This window comes from Talpa occidentalis, unplaced genomic scaffold (genome assembly GCF_014898055.3).
Source record: "Talpa occidentalis isolate TD23 unplaced genomic scaffold, MPIMG_talOcc4v2.1 talOcc4.11, whole genome shotgun sequence".
NCBI classification, from domain to species: Eukaryota; Metazoa; Chordata; class Mammalia; order Eulipotyphla; family Talpidae; genus Talpa; species Talpa occidentalis.
In genome coordinates, this window is record NW_023601104.1 from 25,279,390 (window position 1) to 25,300,171 (window position 20,782).

Consider the following 20,782-nt stretch of genomic DNA (forward strand, 5'->3'; position numbering starts at 1 on the left):
GCTTGATAGTGCTGTTTTAACCCCAGTGCCACTAGGGAGGCTCCAGAGCTTTTTAGTTTGATGTTCTTTATTTTTGCTTTTTATTTTCCTTTCCGTTGGATTATGCCCCCAAAGATATCATTGAAGCCAACATCATGAAATGGTTTGCCTATGTTTTCTTTTATGGTTTCTGGTCTTACATCCAAACCTTTAATCCATTTTGAATTAATTATTCTGTCTGGTATGAGTGGTCTAGTTTCATTTTTCTGCATGTTACTGACCAGTTTTCCCAACATCATTTGTTGAAGACACTTTCCTTTCTCCATTGTATACTTCTGGTTCTTTTGTAATAGATTAACTGTCCATATAATTGTGGGTTTATTTATGGACTGACATTCTATTCCATTGGTCTGTGTGTCTTTTTTATTCCAGTACTATACTGTGGCCTTGTACTATTGTACTGTTGTGAAGTGTACTGGCAGTGATACCCCCATTGCTCTTCTTTTTTGTCAAAATCACTTTGGTTAGTCAGGGTCTTTTGTAGTTCATGTGAATTTCAATAATGTTTGTTTTATTTCTATCTTTTTTTAATCTAAAGATTTATTTTTTTATGCATGCAAGAACTGGGGTGTAGACCAGAGATGCAGGGGGTGAGTGGATTCACCAGAGACAAAGTGGGGAAGGCAGATCTACTGAAATACACTGCTGAGGGGAGCAGCAGGTGAGACAGGAGAGGTCTGCTGCACAATGTGGGTCAGCTCCCTGGTTGGGTATCAAACTCATGCTGCAGTGGCTGGTGATAGCTTGACAGCTCTGAGAATTTAACCCCTGCGCCACCAGGCATACCCAGTCGCTCTATTTCTTAAAGAATTCCACTGGAATTTTCATAGGTTTCCTTTGGATCTATGTATTACTTTAGGTAAGATGGACTTTTTGACAATGTTAATTCTCCAATCCATGAATATGGAATAGCTTTCTATTTCCTTACATTTTCTATTTCATTTAGCCATGTTTTGTAGTCTTCATTGAATAGAACTTTCACCTCCTATGTTTTTGTTCCTAGTGATTTAATACTTTTTTTTTTAAGATTTATTTATTTTTGCATACAAGAACTGGGGTACAGGCCAGAGATGTGGGGGGGTGAGAGGATACACCAGCGACAGAGTGGGGTACAGAACAGGCAGACTGCTGCGCCATGTGGGTTGTTCCCTGGTCAACCAGGGATCGAAGTTGTGCTGTAGAGGCTGCGGATTGCTTCATAGTGCGGTGTTTAACCCCTTGCGCCACCAGGGAGGCCCTGATTTAATACTTTTTGATGCAACTGTAAATGAGATTGTTTTCTTGATTTCTTTCTCTTCTAGTTCGTTATTCGCAAACAGGAATGCAAGTCTTTTGTATATTGATTTTGTAGCCTGCCACCTTACTATATTGACATATTTGATTTCTACTTGATTCCTTGATTTCTACTTTAATACTATTGTGATTAGAGAAGATACTCAATATGATTTCAATCTTCATGAATTTACTGATACTTGCTTTGTGACCCAACATGAAGTCTATCTTGGATAATATTCCATGTGCATTTGGAAAGAATGTATACTCGGCTTTTTTGGGTGGGGGTAGAGAGCAGGTGTAGTTCCCTATAAATGTCTAAAAGGCTCATCCAGTCAAATTCCTTATTTAAGGTTGTTATTTCCTTGTTGATTTTCTGTGTGGTTGATATGTCTATCCATGGATGTAAGTGAAGTGGTACTATCAAGTTGAGCCACTGTCTGATTTTAGGTTTGTTGATAGTTTTTATATTTTGGTGCTTCTTTGGTGCATATGTGTGTATTTATGTATGTGTGTGTGTGTGTGTGTGTGTGTATACAATATACACTCTAAAAAATTTGGGGGGTTACCTTTTTACTCTTTCTTATGTGCACCTGTCCCAGTCACCCTTCAGCAAACCATCCGTCGATACCTGCTTTTTCTGTCACCCATCCCCTCCTTATCCCCCTCATAGTCCTCTGGTAACAAATTCCTTTACTGAACTCAAGATTTCTTCTTCTTCTTTTTTTTTTTTTTTTTAAAGATTTATTTATTTATTTATACAAGAACTGGGGTACATGCCAGATTCGCGGGAGGGTGAGAGGATTCACCAGAGACAGAGCAGGGAACAGAACAGGCAGACTGACAAAATACACTGCTGAGAGCAGTGGGTGCGACAGGAGAGGTCTGCTGGGCCATCTGGGATCCTCGCCGGCTGGTCGGGATCGAACCCATGCTGCAGAGGCTGCGGACAGCTTCACAGCTCTGCACTCAACTGCCTGTGCCCCAGGGGAGTCCCTTAAGATTTATTCTTATTACATTTTTCCTGAGTATGTTTTTTAGTTATTTATATTCTACAAATGAGTGAAACTATCTGATATCTTTTACTTTCTGATGTATTTCACTTAATATGTAATCAACTTGGGGTCCATCCATTTTGTCCCAGAAACCACTATTTCATCATTTTCACAGCTGTATAGTATTCCATTGAGTATAAATCCCACAATTTCTTTATTCATCTGTTGAGGGGCACTTAGATTGGTTCCATGACTTGGCAGTTATAGTGTTGCTATGTATGTAGGTGTACATAAATCTTTTTATATAAGGTTTTTTATATTTTTAGGATAAATGCCTAGTAGTGGTATTGCTGGATCACATGGAATTTCCATTATTATTTTCTTTTAAAAAATATTTATGTATGCATACAAGAACTGGGGTGTAGCCCAGAGGTACAGGGGGTGAGAGGAGTCACCAGAGACAGAGTGGGGAACAGAACAGGCAGATCTACTGAAATACACTGCTGAGGTGGGCAGTGAGTGAAACAGGAGAGGTCTGCTGTGCCATGTGGGTTAGCTCCCTGACTGGGGATCGAACTCATGGCACAGTGGCTGCCGATAGCTTCATAGTACTGAGACTTAACCCCTTGTGTCACCAGGGAGGCCCTAATTTCCATTATTTTCTTAAGAAATCTCTACCATTTTCCAAAGAGGTTGTACCAACTTGCATTCCCAGCAACAGATGAGTTCCTTTTCATTACAACCTCATCAACACTTGTTGAGTTTAATTTTTTAAAATATGGGCCATTTTCAGTAGGGTGAGGTGGTATCTCATTGGGGTTTTGATTTGCATTTACCTGCATTTATAATAAGTGATGTAGAACAATTTTTCATGTCTGTAGGTCATCTGAGTGTAATTTTTAGAAATGTATTTTTTAAAAAGATTTATTTATGCACACAAGAGCTGGGGTACAGGCTAGAGATGTGGGGAGTGAGAGGATTCACCAGAGACAGAGTGGGAAACAGAACAGCCAGACTGACTAAAGTACACTGCTGAGGGGAGCAGCAGGCGAGACAGTAGAGGTCTGCCTTGCCATGTGGGTTGCTCTCTGGCTGGCCGGGGATCGAACTCGTGCTGCAGAGGCTGTGGCTTGCTTCATAGTGAGATGCTTAATCCCTTGTGCCACCAGGGAGGCCCTAGAAATCCTTTTTTTGATTGGGCTTTTTTTATTGTTGGATTGTATTAAAACTGTAAATTTTCGAGATGATGTGTGATATGCAAATATTTTTCCCATTCTGTAGATTACCTTTTTGTTTTTACGATGGTTTCTTTTGAGATATAAAAGCTTCTTAATTGATATTGCCCCACTTTGTTTCCCTTACTGTTGGGGTTGAGTTCCCAAATAGATGTTTGCGGTGGATGTCCCGCTGTGTGTCCCCTATGTTTTCTTTCAAGTAATTTATGGTTTGGGTTTTTATATCCAGATCTTCAGTTCATTTTGAATGATTTTTTGTACATAAAGTATGGATCTAGTTTTTTTTTTTTACTTGTGGCATTATAATGTTAACTCCAACTCCTTTTAATAAAGAGCCAATGTTTTCTTCTCTGTATGACCATAGCCTCTTTGTGTGGGTTTATCTCTGGGTTTTCTATTGTGTTCCATGGTCTGAGCCTCTGTTTTTGTTCTAGTGTTATACTGTTGGTGTGCATAAATACTTTTATTACTATTGGTGTGTAATAAAGTTTTAAGTCAGGAATTGTGATTCCTCCATTTTTCTTCTTTTAGAATTACTGTAGTTATTTGGGGCTGTTCGTGGTTCCATATAAATTGTATATGTGTTCTAGTACTTTGAAAAAAGCCATTGGGATTTTAATAGGTATTGCATTGAACTTGCAGATTTCTTTAACGAATATGGCTCTATTAATGATGTTTATTTTTCCAATCCATGAGCTCGGGATATCTTCCTGTTACTTTGTCTTATCTCTTTTAACAGTTTTAGAGTTTTCAATATATAGGTTCTTCATGCCTTTGTTAAGCTCACCTCACAGCTATTTCATTCTTTTTGGTGTGATTAAAAATGGAATTGTACTCCTTATTTCCCTTTCTTCTTATACATTGTTTGCTTATAGAAATGCAACTGATTTTTGTGTAGTGAATTTGTTTACTTCAGAACTCAGATTGGCCTGGAGGCAACAGATAGTGGGGGTTTTCTTTTCTTTTTTCTTTCAAAGATTTATTTTTATTTATGCATACAAGAACTGGGGTGTAAGCCAGAGGTGCGGGGGGTGAGAGGATTCACTAGAGAGTGGGGACCAGAACAGGCAGATCTACTAAAATACACTGCTGAGGGGAGCAGCAGGTGAGACAGGCGAGGTCTGCTGTGCCATGGGGGTTGCTCCCTGGCTAACTTGTGCTGCAGTGGCTGGCAATAGCTTGATAGCGCTGTCTTTAACTCCTGTACCAACCAGGGAGGCCCTGGGTTTTATTTTCTGATCCAACCAACCATTCTGTGCCTTTTTGATTGGCTAGTTCAGTCTATTTACGGTTAAGAGTGATTGTTGATATAGAAGGATTTACAATTGCTATTTTGTCTTTAGAGTCTGTTCTATTTATTTTCTCATTTGATTTCTTTTGGTTTTTCTTTGATTTCTTGTAGGAGAGATCTAATGTTTACAAATGCCTTCAACTTCTGTTTTTCTTGCAAGGCCTTTAATTTTCCCTCAAATCTGGAAGTTCTTTAAGTATTCTTTAAGTTCTTTAAGTATTTTGAAATCATCATTCCATTCTCTCTTTGCCAGTAGGGTTTCCTCAGAGAAGTTAGATGTAATGCTAATGGGGGTACCTTTATAAGTTATCTGCTTTCCTTCCCTCATCACCTTTAATATTGTCTTGAATGCTTGCTAGTTTCACAAGTGTGTATCTTGATGTATTTCTGTTATATTTCGATGTATCTCGATATATTTTGATGTATCTCTGTTATAGGTCTTGTTATATTTCGGTAACTAGGTGTTCTTTTAGGTTCCTGGATTTGCACAATTAATTCCTTCCTTAGGTGAGGGAAGTTTGCTTTTATTATTTCCTTGAATAGGCTCCTGCTTTTCCTTGCTCTTCCATTCTGGGATTCCCATAAATCTAATGTTGACTTCATTTTGATGTCATTGAATTGCCTCTGAATTTTTTTTTTTTTTTTTTTTGAATATCTCATTTCTTTCTCTTCTTCCACCTGGGCTCTTCATGCATTACTATCTTTGAGGTCACAGATTTGGTTCTCCATTTGATCTGTTCTACTTCCATAGCTTTCTCTAGAGTTCTTGATTTCATTTATTGTGCTCTTTATCTCCTGAACTTATTTTCCTTAATTTTGTTGGCTCTCTTTGTTCAGCTCTTCTGAGTTCGCTTGTATTTTGTTGATTTGCCTTTCTGAGTTTTCTTCTATCTCTTTGAGTTTCTTTACCCAAAGTAATTCTGAATTCTTTTTTTTTTTTTTTTAAATAGAGGCATGTTATTTATTTATTTATTTGTTCATTTTGTTTATACATGCACTGGGTACAGTCAGAAGCGCGGGAGGGTGAGAGAATTCACCAGAGCCAGAGCGGGGAGCAGAGCAGGCAGAAGACCGAAGTACACTGCTGAGGGGAGCAGCGGGCGGCAGGAGAGGTCTGCGCGCCATGTGGGACCCTCCTCTGGTGGCCGGGGAGCAGCCGGGGATCGAACCGGCGCCGCAGAGGCCGCGGGCAGGTTCGCAACCCAGCGCTCAACCGCTGCGCCACTGGGGAGGCCCAATTCTGAATTCTATATTAGTTTTCTGTGTTTGGATTATGGAGAGTAGTTCTCACTTTGTGATGATGTGTTCTCTTGACGTGTTATATTTTCATGTATTATATATTTTGTTGACCTATTTTACTACTTGAGATCCACCTACTTTATTATTTCAATAACCTGTAGCAGCAACTTAGGGGGTTAAAGTATTTTTTTCCCCACAGGTGGTGCTGTTGATTTGATTTTCTTTATTTTGGCTTTGCTGACTTCTGTATATAGTGAGATCTATCTTGTAGTTGCTGAGTCAGTAGGGTGAAAGGAGTTTGGAAGGGTCCAGACATTAGGGTGGATGAGTTGCGGGTGCGTCTGGCTCCTGTTTGTGGCACCCTTGGTATCTGTGGGGTTTGGGAAAGAGTTTTGGCAGTGTTTGTGTTCCATCTCAGGAGTACAGATTAGAATACCTGTCCTGCTATTATCTCTATGGGGGAACCCAGCCAGTGCAAAGCATCCCATGTCCTCTATAAGGTTTTCCCCTCTGTACAACCTCTGTTTCCCCCTCTCCAGGTACCCTCACCAAGTTGACAGCCCTACAACCAGTGTCCTCTATTCCAGACCACAATCCCCAGGTTCCTCTTTCCACCAATCTTCTGTTTAATGTAGCATGAACTGCCTCAGTTTGGAACCTGTTGGAGTCTGCACTAGTCTGTGCTGGCCCAGAGGTGATCAATTCTGGTCCTATCCTTGGGGCTGTCTTTCAGACCGGGGTCCATCTCATTCCATGCACCAAGGACCACAGTTAATGGTCTCCAGGCCCTAACATTGGCTCTCTCTGCTGTTGGCTAGACTGCTGTAGCCAGCTGCTGAGAGCAGCCTGGCTCTTGTGGCTGGTAGCTGGCGACCCCAAATGGCCAAGCTTTTGTGGCTGGCAGCTGATGGCTAGACTCTCACTGCTGGCACCCAGTCTCCCACAGCTGGTAGTTGCAGTCTGGGAGCAGCTGGACTTTTGGAGCAACTGGTGACCATACTGGGCTCCTCTCCAATGGAGATTGTTGTTTCCAGTGCACACTGCAGCCCTCTGTTTTCCCTTCAGGAGCCATTAGCTTTGTTTTTCTGCAGTCTACCTGGGAGTAAAAGGGTTGGCAAGTACACATTTTCATTCTGCAGTCATCTTCCCCTCAGTCTTACTTTATACTTTTTGGCTGGTGAATTCAGCCTGTCTACATTTAAGGTGGTTTTAGAGATGTAAGTGCTCATTGCCATTTTATTGTTTTTGCTTTGTCTTTATTATATTTTGAGGTCCCCCTTTTTATGTTTTGTTTAGGTCCCATTTCTGTTGTCATGTGTTTCTTCAGTTAGTTTCTCTTTGAGGGTTCTGCTGAAGTTATCGGATAAGCTATTTGTGTGACAAACTGGATGGTCTGATCTCTGACTTGTTCTTCCTGTTCCTCCTCCATATAAGCGATTTAGGTGTCTGTTGCCTCTGTACTAACTCTGTACTCATTGTTCTGTTGCTTTATAATAACCCCTTTAAGATGTTCATGTGTGGCTTGGTGTTGATAAATTCTTTTAGCTTTTGTTTTTACTGAAGTTGATTACTTTCCCTTCTATCTCGAATGTTTATCTTGCAGGGTAGTCTTTTTTCCTTTAACTATTTTAAATATCCTGCTAATTCCTTTGTGTTTGTACTATCTCTACTTGAAAAGTCTGCTGACAGTCTGACTGGTATTGTCTTACAGGTTACCTTTTTTCTCTTGATGTTTTTAGTATTCTGTTCTTGGTGGTTTTCAACAACCTTATTTATTGTGTGTCTCATGGAACTCTTTGGGTCTCTAGATCATGATGTCTGGTTTGTCTCCCAGATTGAGATGGTTTTCAGAAATATCTTTTTTAAACAAAATTTCTATAACTTTCTCGTTTTCATCCCCTGGAAGCCCCATGATACAAATTTTACTTCCTTTCGGTTATCCTATAGGACTCTTACATTACGTGCATTTTTTAAATTTCTTTTTCTCTGTTCTATTTCTGTGCTCTCTACTTTGTGCTTTCGAGCTCATTGTTTCTCTACATTGCTCCTGTTTGTTGTCGAGGCCCTCAATTGTGTTCAAGTCATTATAGTATTTCTTAAGTGCCATCACTTCTAATTCTAGATTCTCATATTTTCTTGATCTTTATTCTGTTGCTGTTTTTAATCCACTGGGGTTCCCCCCCTGTTCCATAAGGATTGTTGTTATTGTTATCTTGAACTCCTCTTCTGTCATATTCTTTAGCTTTACTGGGTGAGACTCCTCTGAGAATAATTTTGCCCCAGCATTTGTAATAGGTTCTTCATTTTCAGTTTTCATGGGTTGTAATACTGTCTTTCAAACTGTTGTCTTTACAGCTGCTTAAGTAATTGGAGAACTGGAACTGGGGAGGGGTAGTAGGTGTAAAAGCTGTAGGGGGCAGTGGGCACCAAAGGATCACCTCCCGTGAGAGTCAGGGATTCAATGTTCTTATTTTGCTGTGGGTGCCAGAGTTGTATGATGGGGGTCCAGTGTGATCCTTCCTCTAGACCAGCTCCTTAGTTTTAGTGTTTCTTCTAGTCAGCTTCTACATCTAAGCTATTTTTGAGCACTAGATGTAGCACTAGGCAAGGATTATAGTTGACATGGGGGTCACAGGCCCAGGAGTTGTCGGGATGTTTTTGTTTTTAATAGATACATACTTGGTTAATGCAAATGATTATTTGCTTTGGTTTAGTCCTGAGGTGAGGGGTAGCAGGTAGTTTAAATATCTCAACTTCCGCTTTGACCTGTTTGTCGCTACTAATTTGGGCTTTTAGCGGTTTTATTTGGAGAATCTCAGACTCAAGTCAGTAATCTTCACTTTGGATGCTTGCCCCTGCACTCCCTGTCCTGGGTGCCAGTTCTGCATATCCCCTTACCCAGTACAATGCTGGATTTCAGGATTTCCCTATGTTGCTATGTGCCCCTGCGTCAGCAACTGTTGGGTACTTTGCACAGCAGCTGCCCCTCCCTCTTGAGGGTTGTACTGCCCTGGTATCACATAACACAGCTCCCTTACAGTTCTTCCTAGTCCTTTCTGCTGGACCTTACTCCTGCTGTGTGCTGTGGCCTCTGTTTTCCCTTTAGGAGCTTTTGGTTTTGTTTGGCTGTGAGATATATATATATATATATCTAAAGTTTGCTAAGATGTCCTTGCTGAAAGTGTTCACCTTTTCCCTCTACTCTGTTTTTCAGCACTTGATCATGTGTTTTCTCATTATTATGTACAGGGTCTGGCTGAAGGTGGGTGTTGTGTGCTCATATGGAACGGCCACATATGGGTGGTAGCATCCTATCCTCCTGTCAGATGTCAAAGCACATTCTACTTTGCAGTTATAGTCATCTGGAAGAGAAGAATATGTAGATTTATTACAAACACCATAATAAGGTTCCATTTTGAATTGGAAATAAATGTTTCAAGATAGTTCTGTTGGATGTTGTCCATTTTACTGCTGTTAGTGCCATGGCGAATCAAGAACCTATTTTCATCCCTTGACAGCTGGTCACTGTGAGGCTGCCATCTTGCCTCTTATACTTTTTAAAAATAATGGTTTATTCATACTTCATTCTAACCCTGTTTCAACTTACTTTATAAATTTTTAATTTTTGATTGTTATAATCACCCAGTCAACATAAGAAAAATTGCTGGGTGTCTACTTGCTCAGTCTTTGCTTCATCTTCCTATTTTATTCATAGGCTAGAATGTGCATTTCTGCTTTTTAGTTGTCAAACAATTTCTCAATTGAGAATAAATTAGTTGACAAGAAGAAAACATTACATCTTTTAAAGAAACTACTGCTAAATGAATCAGTTCTAGGAATCTCCGAACCCGATGTCTTAGGTTTCTTGCACTCAATATTTATTTATATATTTTAAGATTTATTTATTTATACATACAAGAACTGGGGTATAGGCCAGACTAGTGGGGGGTGAGAGGATTCACCAGAGACAGAGTGGGGAACAGAACAGGCAGATCGACTGAAATACACTGCTGAGGGGAGCAGCGGGTGAGATAGGAGAGGTCTGCTGCGCCATATAGGTAGCTCCCTGGCTGGGAATCGAACTCATGCTGCAGTGGTTGCGGTGAGCTTCATAGGTTGTCTTAACTCTGCACCACCAGGGTGGCCCGCATTCAGTAGTTACTGGGCATCTACTATGTGTCAGGGTGATATAGATCTTATATTAATTTTATCCATTAAAGTAAATCAAAGTGTTCAGAGCTTATGTTCTAGCAGAGGTAGACAGAAAATAATATACATAATCTGCAAGTAAACTCTATGGTATATCTGAAAGTTCTAGGTTCTGTGTAGGAACAACAGGAAGTTGAAATGTATTGGGGGAATATAGGAGATCAGTGATTTTACATAGGAATCTGGTTAGACTTCATTAAGAAGGTATCATTTAAGCAAAACTTGAAGATGAAGGAATTACTCTTCTGGATATAGGGGTAAGAGCATTCTGAGAGGGGGAGAGTGTGTATAGAGGACAGGACACAAGCAGGAGTGAAGCTAATCAAAGGGAGAGAAATGAGATAATTGTCAAGGGCATCACATTGACAACTTAGGTTTGTACTCTAAGTGAGGTTAAAGGTTATGAATTTGAAACAACAGGATTTTATCTCTAAAAACTTCATCTTGAGGTGTTTGTCTTTCTGTGAAATTCTTCTTAACTATTTCAAAAGCATATGATACTGGCTTCTAGGCCACTGGCTTCTAGGCCAACTGGCTCTGCATGCATTTGTAGGTAGTATTACTCCTAGGGTAGTAAACCATGTGCTTTACTTTGCAGGGTCCTCCTCCTGTACCTGAGGATGTCTCCATGAAGGAAGAGAGCCTCTGCCAAGCTTTTTCTGATGCCTTGCTCTGCAAGATTGAGGACATTGATAATGAAGATCGGGAGAACCCACAGCTCTGCAGTGACTATGTTAAGGATATCTACCAGTATCTAAGGCAGCTTGAGGTGAGTAGACCTTTGTGTTTCGTTTGTATGAGCAGGGACAGTTTGCCATGCAGCTTCGAAAAATACGAAAGTCAGCTTTTTATTTTTATTTATTTTTTTTTTAAAGATTTATTTATTTATACAAGCACTGGGTACAGTCAGAAGCGTGGGAGGGTGAGAGAATTCACCAGAGCCAGAGCGGGGAGCAGGGCAGGCAGAAGGACTGAAGTACACTGCTGAGGGGAGCAGCGGGCGGCAGGAGAGGTCTGCGCACCATGTGGGACCCTCCTCCGGTGGCCGGGGAGCAGCCGGGGATCGAACCGGCGCTGCAGAGGCTGCGGGCAGCTTCGCAACCCAGCGCTCAACCGCTGTGCCACCAGGGAGGCCCAGCTTTTTAAACTTTTAATTATACCAACAGGTTCTGCAATCCATACACCCACATTTCTTAGATGGAAGAGATATAAACGGACGTATGCGTGCCATCCTGGTGGACTGGCTGGTGCAAGTCCACTCCAAGTTTAGGCTGTTGCAGGAAACGTTGTACATGTGTATCGCCATTATGGATCGATTTTTACAGGTAAGCACAGCTTCAGAAACTGTGCCAGTGACTCACTGAACACTGAGTTTATGCTTCTGGATAGAAAGCTAAAGTGTGGGGCCTCTGAAGAAAAGACCAAAACCAGTTTATAAGGAATAAAGGAATCTTATAGATGTTAAAAAAGGGGAAATAATCCAAGAGTGTTAAACCTCAATGATGCTGACCAATGTTGGGCCTCTCAGTTAGCTCAGCCTGCTGAAAGTGCTCAGGGGAAATATTACATTGCATGATTGTCCCTCAAAAGAACTGTGCTACCAGATGGGCTGGCTGAAAGTCAGTATGAAGCCTGTGGTGCCTTTGGATGCTGCTTCCAGAGTCTGGTACTTTTTGGTACTGTTTTCCATTTGAAAATGAGTTTGACTAGAGAATCTTAAAAATTTCCAGCCAGCCATGGCACTGAATCACTGTAGAAAAGGGAGGAGACACCCATTTTTAGGAATAAGGGAGGGTTATGTGCAGCCAGTTTACTAAGTGTACTAAGACTGTGAGGCACAAGCTAAAGAGGACTGTAAGAAAATAAACTCAGAGGTAGATGTGATCATCAAAATATTTATAAACTGGTCATGTTAAGACTGACCGATTAGAAAAGCTACCAGACATAAACCACAAGTATTATCTAGAAAGTAGCTCTATAAATAAGGATTTATTTATTTAAAATATTTTTGATAGAGGTTTAGGGTAAGTACAAATTCTACCCAAGCAATACAGCAATTATTGTTTATAATAATGACCCTGAATACTGTGAAATCCTAAGTATAGATTTAGAGGTTTGCATTATACAGTCTTCATGGGGCAGGAAAGCACAACCATAATTTAGGTATATTTTCAATAATATAAAGTCCCGGTATTTTTCTTTTTCTAAAAAAGGAAATTAAGGGAAGCTTTTTTTAAATTGAGGCAACATTGGTTTACAACACTGTGTGATTTAGAGATACAAGATCACACTCTTCAGTGTAAAGTGTGCTCCTACCATGCCACACCGACTCCCACCCAGGTGCCCATAGTCCTCCACCATAGTTTGCTGTGTCCCTCCCTGCTCTACTCTTCCTCTCCATAGCTTCAATTCAAATTAGATTTCTAGGGCTTGTTATGGGTTTGATTTGATCTGACCCTTTATTTCTCTATTTCACATATAGTGACATTATTGTGTTTCTCTTTCTCCTTCTGACTTATTTTGCTTAGTTTACTCCCCTCCGGTTCCATTTATGTTGTTGCAGATGACAAGAGTTTATCTTTTTTTTATAGCCGAGTAGTAGGTACGTGCATGTGCGTGTGTGCTGCATTTTCCTAATCTGTCTTTGGGTACTTAGGCTACTTTAAAGGAACCGTTTAACTCTAGATTGAGATTTATCCCTGGCTCTGCAGCATTGTGAAAGATTCTTTAAACCGAATAATGAGTAAACTTGTAATGAGAACTAAGGATGTGTTTAAGATACCTCCCTCACCCCTAGGCAGCCATTAAATTTCTTCTTTTTTGCTTGGCCTCAACTTGATTCAGATCTTGAGTGCTAGGTTAGGGATGTCCCAGACATTGAAATCAGGATGAGGGAGGCAGAGCCATGACTAGGAGCTCAGTTGTCAGACTTGCTTCTTCCCTACACATTGAGTGATCTTGGGGTAGTGCTGAATCTCCTATCAGGCCATCTATTTGTAAATGAGGATAAGAAAATGTACTACTTGTGATTTTTTTTTTTTTTATATGCGTGTGTGAGGATTTGAGGAGATCATGTGTTAAAAATCTCAGCACTGTGCCAGCACATAGTGAGTGTTGCTGACAGCTACTGTGAGTGGTGCTGGCACCTACTATTAACATTCAGGTGTCTTGTGTGGTACCATGGAGAAGGGTATGAGCAGAGATGATGTGTGCGACTACTTCAGGACTCTTACCTTCTTCCATCCAGAGTCTTGATCCTTTTCTTAGATGTGACTTTTGACACATTCTTCTTCTGTTAGGTTCAGCCAGTATCTAGAAAGAAACTTCAACTGGTTGGGATTACAGCTCTGCTTTTGGCTTCCAAATATGAGGAGATGTTTTCTCCAAATATTGAAGATTTTGTTTACATCACAGACAATGCTTATACCAGTTCCGAAATCCGAGAAATGGAAACTCTAATTTTGAAAGAACTGAAATTTGAATTAGGTCGACCTTTGCCTCTACATTTCTTAAGGCGGGCATCAAAAGCTGGGGAGGTAAGTGCCTTCAATTTTCCTGTTTGATGTCTCATCCCAGAAACACTGATCTAGTTAAAAGACAGCTTATGGATTTTGGGGAAACATCTTTTAGTTAAGTGCTAATGCTTGTCTCATCATTTCTTAAGAGACCCTGTATTTGTAACATACTGTGGAATAGAGCAGTTCTTGGGAAGGATAAGTGAGTGAAGAGGGATTGAGTCCCTAGGCCTTTACCCATAATTTTGCAAGAGTAATGACAGCTGTGCTTGTTACTATCCCTTGCTTTCATAGGTTGATGTTGAACAGCACACTTTAGCCAAATATTTGATGGAGCTGACTCTCATTGACTACGACATGGTGCATTACCACCCTTCTAAGGTGGCAGCAGCTGCTTCCTGCCTGTCCCAAAAGGTTCTAGGGCAAGGAAAATGGGTGAGTCATAGATTTAAGAAGAAATTAATTTCTTTATATTTTAGGCTGTCTTGATAGAAAAGATAACATTTTCCCATTATCTGTGAAGCAATTGGTAAAAGGCCTAAAATTAAGCTGGTTGGAGCAATTTAGATGGAAACTAGTTAATACCATTTGACACAAACCTACTTTATAGAGTTGTAAAAAATAAGGCCACTGATTTAAGGTTTTTAGGATATCTTGCTGAAACAGCAAGTTATCAAGTACATTTGACAAAGCAAGGCAAAAGCCTGACTGATTTAGCCAGTTAGATTCATTCAAGTAGCCAAAGATACCTCTGGGTCCTGTCTCACACACCAAAACACAAGGTGTCAGATAACCTTTTGTGAAGTGGAAAATTCTAGACTGCCACTAAGGAGTTTCATAGTCTACACCTATACCACAATAGAGCAAATCAAAGCCTCATCGGAAGTGCTAAGAAATTATCAAACAGCCCTAACACTAATAAAAATAGATGCCTTTGGTGTTGGGTGGGAATAGAGTAGAAGGCTGAGGATGTGAGCAGGACTTCCAATTATAAGTTTTTATTAACTAGTCTGTGGTGTAATTTTTGAAATGTTTAATGCAAACTTGAATGGGGCAGAAACAATGCCTCAGTATATCAAACTGGTAACAGAACAGAGAGGAAAAAATTAAAATAACTTCTGAACAAAGCATGTGACTGCTTCCTTAGGAGTTTGTGAAGCTGGACCAAAAAGGTAACATAACATTAGGTTTGTTAATAATAATAATCTATTATAATTCTGAAACTGTATATTGTAGGGTAAGGCAAATAAAGTACATTCATGTTATTTAGGATTAAATGTCATATTAAGAGAAAATTGAAAACAAAGGAAAACCCCTGTAATAGTATATCTGTTTTGGAAATAAAGTAAGTTGAAACAATAGGGTCCAGAAACAATGATAACCCAATAGCAGTGAACACCCCTAGTGCCATATCTTGACTACTAAATGCTGTTACCACTAGGAACAAGGGCTCCTTAGAAAAATTGCTGATTTCTGGGTCAGGGAACAGAAGTACAAGACGAGCCTACAACAATGTGTACTAGAGAGCGGGCCAATTCTGAGAAATCGATGGGGTCATATTAAAGGGACATAGGAACTGGCTTGAAAGGGTTCTGAGTAAATTTGACCATTAAAAAGAAGTGACAGTAATGGATAATGCTTAAAAAAAATCCCTGGATCCATAATAAGGAAGAAGAGGATTTTGCTTTTTAAAATCAGCTGAATTCCAGCTAACTAAAGTGGAAAGAACGGTATGGTTAGAAATCTGATTTTTTTTTTAACCCTCAGTGTAGTAAAGCAAGGATCAATATATGCTTATTAAGTAAAATAATTTTGGGAGGAATAAAATGATCTTACTCCACCCCAGACACTTGGTAATTCTGAAGGAAAACTGTACCTGTGTGATGGAGAGGGCGGGTGGCGGGTGTTTTCTACTTTAACCTGTAGATCAAGCCTGGCATCACCAGCAGTGCGATCACCTGCCTTCTGGCACAATAGGACGGATATACACCACTGCCTCTATCTACATATGGAGAGAGAGGGGCAGATGTCAACAGTTGATACAGCCTTTCAATTTTTCTGTAGATTTGAATTTAAGTAAAAAGTTTGAGGCAAAAGACCACTGGTACAAGTATGGTACAGGGTCTGGTCACAGTGGCTCATTTAGCCAAATTCCTGTGCTCTCACACCTGCTTCCTTGGGCTCTCGACCTGTTAACTAGAGGTCTCCTTGTTTTCTGGGAATTGATTCCAAAATATCAGCACGGCTGCATTATTTCAGGATGCACTCCTGTTTAGTTTTTTACTGCTTTTGGATTGATTTTCCTAATTAAGCCTTGCATTTGAAAGGAATGTTGTTTTAGCTACAGAATTTTATGGAACTGAAATAAAGTCAGGTTACATCTTAATACATGATGAGTCTTATTAATAAGTGGCTTTTGCTGATTTTTTTTTCTTTGGGGTGCAGAGGCTTCTGAGTGTGCTGTTTTCCAGTGCTTCACTGCACAGGGTCCCCAACACGAGACTCCTGGGCAGTCTTCGTTCTGCTGGACTAGGTGGCTTGTCTATGGCTCAGTTTATTTCTCAATTCTGAACCTTATTCCCTGACTACCAATACTCTTGAGCTCCCATCTCTACTGCTAGGGGCTGTGTCAGATATGCAAGTCAGAGGTCTCAGCCCTCGCTATAAAGGGGTACTTGAGTGGGGCTCGCTTTTACTCTGTCCCACTTTTCATCGCCTTCAGTGTGGTGCTAGAGGTAAGCATGAAGCTTTGTAATTTGAAGTACCCTCACTTACCTGTACAGTCTTCTCCCAGAAATACGGAACACTTGCTTTAGCTGAGGGCTGCACGTCACTGCAAGCCGGAGTCATCCTGCCTTTCCGGGCCGCCGTGCTGGTATGGCCAGGGCCGTGCTTTCTTACGGGCTTTTAGAGCTAGGACTTCTGAGAATAGTCTTTAAAGCTTTTACAAAAGTAATGTCAGCATGTGTGGTATGTGCTTTTCTAAAGAAGCGGAGGTGTTATCTTGCCCCTTCTCTCTGCACTGTGTTCCAGAATGTGAAGCAGCAGTATTACACTGGATACACAGAAAACGAAGTGTTGGAAGTCATGCAGCACATGGCCAAAAATGTAGTGAAAGTAAATGAAAACTTAACAAAATTCATTGTAAGTACTCTTTCTTAAGCTGTGGGCAGCATTAGATTATGGGTTTTATGTGTGAGGGTGTTTTCATGTCTTTTTGGCACATAAGAGTCTGTATTAGCACCAACTCATTTAGCAGAGAATGGAGCAGACTGAAACCATGCAAGCACTTCCTTTGAATGGAAATTGCTAGGCTGACTATGTCCAGGCCCAGAGTAGCTAGTCAGGTTTCTGTTCAATGTATTTATCTGTGCTCACCCAGTATCCAGGGTAGGGCACTGAGCAAGGGCCCACCTCAAACAGCTGTGTGTTGAAGTGATTATGACCAGGGCCTTTGTCTAGGGTCTTTTGGCCAATGACTGAAATGGACCTGAAGAGCACATGTGAAGGAGGAGGGGCAAGAAGCCCACTCAGGAAGTGTGCTGGGGGCCTGATTTGTGTGGTGCAGAATAATCAGCTCACCAAGGACCTGGTGACAAAGAGCAAGGTGTTTGTAGCAAGTGTCCCCACAACCTGATTTGCTTCCCTGGGTGTAGGTTCTGCATGGTGCACACCCCGTGGAAGCAGAATGTGCTTTCACTCCTGAGGGCAGTGACTGGGATATGCTAAGCACTATTTGCTACTCACTTTCATTGCCAGTCCTGGCAAGGCTGCTGGGTCCTCATGGCACTTCCGTATGATAAACACAGCTCTCGCCTCCCACCCCCTCTGGGAGTTTGTGAGAGAAGCTATCTATCACCTGTGCTACCACCATGGCTCTAACCCACAACTAGACCTGGAGATTGTCAGGTACCTTGTGACCTTGAAGCACCGCTGGCTTTAGTGACTGGGCATTAGATAGCAGCTGCAGATCCTGAGTTGGCCTTTCAATACCTGTAGATTAGAAATGAGGAATAAGAGGAGTATATGTGTGGGTCGGAGCTTCTGACCTGTCCTTAATCACAAATGACTTCTGCAGGCCATCAAGAATAAGTATGCAAGCAGCAAACTTCTAAAGATCAGCATTATTCCTCAGCTGAATTCGAAAGCCATCAAAGAACTGGCCTCACCTCTGATGGGACAGTCCTAGAATGCTGCGACCCTCAGGCAAGAGTGCTGTAGTCGTGCCGATGGGGAACTCCTAGCATTGTATATAGTCCTCTGGTCTATTGGATAAAACCTTTTCTCAGACCTATTTTCTAAATGTATATTGAGGAAAAATAAAGCTATTGGTTTTTCTTAAGGTATTTTGTATGTGTGTTTGTGCATTGTATACTGAAGAAATCAGAAGTTTGCTTTGACTAATTTTTTTTTTTTTAATATTTAAAAAGCAGGTTTATTAGGAAAAGGGGTAGAAAAGTAAAGTACAGGGCCTCCCCTGGGGGTGCAGCAGTTGAGCGCTGGGCTGCGAAGCTGCCCGTGGCCTCTGCAGTGCTGGTTTGATCCCTGACCACCAGGCGAGGGTCCCACATGGCGCGCAGACCTCTCCTGCTGTGCCCACTGCTCCCCTCAGCAGTGTATTTTGTCAGTCTGCCTGTTCTGTTCCCCACTCTGGTGAATTCTCCCACCCTCCCGTGCTTCTGACTGTACCCAGTGCTTGTGTAAATGAATAAATAAACCTTTTTTTAAAAAAAGTAAAGTACACTTGCATAGACAAGCGGGCAGGAAGAACTGCCCCAGGAAGGACAGGTTTGCTAAGAGAGTCCTGCATGGTTGTAGACGGGCAGCCTTGACAGGTCATGGACAGGCAGGAAGCTCCTGCCCCACAGCGGGAGAGAGCTGGTGAAAAGAGGCACCTGCATAGTCACAGATGGGCAATGGGAGTTTGCCTAATTTCTTTTTGAGCTATTGTGAATAGCTTTAGGAAAAATATTCCTCCTATTTTCTCAAATGGAAAAATAAAAACCCTAGAATTTGGTTTCAGTGAATGCTAATTCATTCTTAAACTTGAATATAAAAGGATTAACTCTTTTCTGATTTCTTCTTGGGAACACCTACCTGGTCCACCAGGGCCATGGCCTCCAGCCCAGTTGTGTCTCTCAAAGGGAAGTTGACATCAGGAAGAGCAGTCCCAAAGGGCCTCAGCTAGAAAAAGAAAATGGGCCTGTGATACTTTGTTAAAATTGAAGCAGAGAATACATAATCTTTTTGTGCTGCTTCATCTACATTCTGAGTTTTATTTTTGGTGGGCATCTGAGCACATTGTTGTCTAAGGGGGAGTGCACGCTCAATCTCCAACCACTAAAATAAAGCCCCTAAAACAAATCTCTTACAGCAATAACTTTCCAACTATTCATTCAACAAGATGCTAATTGTTTTTGAAAGAAAACAGCAGCATGTTTGGGACACATTGTGAGTTTATGTAAGATTCATAAAGGCCCCGACAAGCTTTGCCGTCACCTCACTAAACTCGGCATTTGCCCGACCAGAGTGCGGCCAAAGCTGCCTTCCGCTTCACCGTGAGGTCCGGTGCGCTGTGACTGGGGCTGCCTATGACAGCTGGGAAGGAGGAGCGGGCTCCAGACCGCCTTTTCCCGGCCCAGGAATGCCTCAACTAGTGAACAGCAGTGAATGGTTAACTACTAAGTGACACCACGAAAGCCTTCCCGGCTCTAAAATGCACAGCTATTTCCCACTGACCCCCGAGATCCAGCCACTCATCAGGAAAGGGTTTGTGGGAGATTTCAAAACATTTGATAACTGCTCTATTACATATTTTGCTTAGCTAAGTATTTCACGTCCAGCTCAGGTAGTTTATACTGCCAGGATATCTTAGGGAAGTATCTTAAAGGTCTTGAAGTGCCGCAGCACTTCTGGACGCCCCTGGAGCTGCCCCCCCGCCCTTTGACCTCCCTAAGCAGAGCAGCCAGACTCAGTCTGGCCCACCTTTCAGTGCTACTTTTCCAGATGCTTACCCCTTCCATAGGCGCAAGATTGGGAGCCATTCTGCAATGTCACCCCCTCTGCCTGTTTCTTGTCTCTCCCAAGGCCTCCTTGGTCTTCTCAGTCCTCCTAGAGTTAAGAATTTGCTTTTACTCCTACTAGCCTGATGCCTTTCCCCCCAGCTGTGCTGTGCCCTTCCCGCTGGAGTGCTAGTTTATAGTCTGTTTTGCAGACGGGAAGGCTAGGTACAGTTCACTACCTTGCTGAAGGTCACACGGCTCTTGAGAAGTCACCATTTGAACCTTGGTCCGATCCCAAGTTCATGCTTCTAATCGTTGCCTTCAGTTTGATAGTCAAACTGTCAACCTTTAAACTTCTAATCTTTCTCTCAAAAAATCAACCTAAGAAAAGCAAAAAACACAAATAGGACTTAACAGCTAGGAATCTGTAATTTCCTTTGATGGGTAAAGTCCTGGGTCTAACACAACTTTGCCCAGAGTCCATCTCTTTCCAAGACCAACAACCTTCTTAAAATAATAGCAGCGGGTGTTCGGGTTCCTCCTTTGTGCCAGACTCTGTGTAAGTGACATACTTTTAGTCCAGAACCCCATGAGGGAGATACTCCTGCCCATTTTATAGAAACAAGAACAGAGGTCGCACAGCTTGTTGTGTTTGAACCTATTTAGTATGATGCGTTCTAGGGACCCTTTCAAGAAGTCCATGAGGTCAAAACTACTTTCATGATGATACTAGGATGCAACTTGCTTTTGCTCGGTTCTTTCCATAGAGTAAGGTAGAATATTCTGGAGGCTACATGATGATGTAGCACTGGTGGCTAGTGGAATGTGTATTTGTTGGTGTTTTAAAATTTTCACAGGTTAATTTCTAATAGGGTAAATCCTGACAGTTATAAGCAACAAAAGCATAATGCTCTGAGATCCTTAATATTGAAGGGTATAAGGGTTACGAGGCCAACCTCTGGTTTACAATTAGTCTGACTGCCTG

The 20,782-nt window shown here is 41.4% G+C and overlaps 1 protein-coding gene across 1 annotated transcript in view; it reads left to right on the plus strand.

Annotated features, from left to right (window-relative positions):
- The window catches only part of CCNB2 (cyclin B2), a 28,285-nt gene extending 10,131 nt beyond the window's left edge, over positions 1-18,154 (plus strand). Inside the window, exons 4-9 of the mRNA XM_037502589.2 lie at positions 10,879-11,049; positions 11,447-11,605; positions 13,580-13,816; positions 14,090-14,230; positions 16,829-16,939; positions 17,874-18,154. Of these exons, the coding sequence (XP_037358486.1) occupies positions 10,879-11,049; positions 11,447-11,605; positions 13,580-13,816; positions 14,090-14,230; positions 16,829-16,939; positions 17,874-17,984 (930 nt within the window). The 3' untranslated portion in view covers positions 17,985-18,154. The remainder of the gene's footprint in view (positions 1-10,878; positions 11,050-11,446; positions 11,606-13,579; positions 13,817-14,089; positions 14,231-16,828; positions 16,940-17,873) is intronic.
- Positions 18,155-20,782: the final 2,628 nt, after the last annotated feature.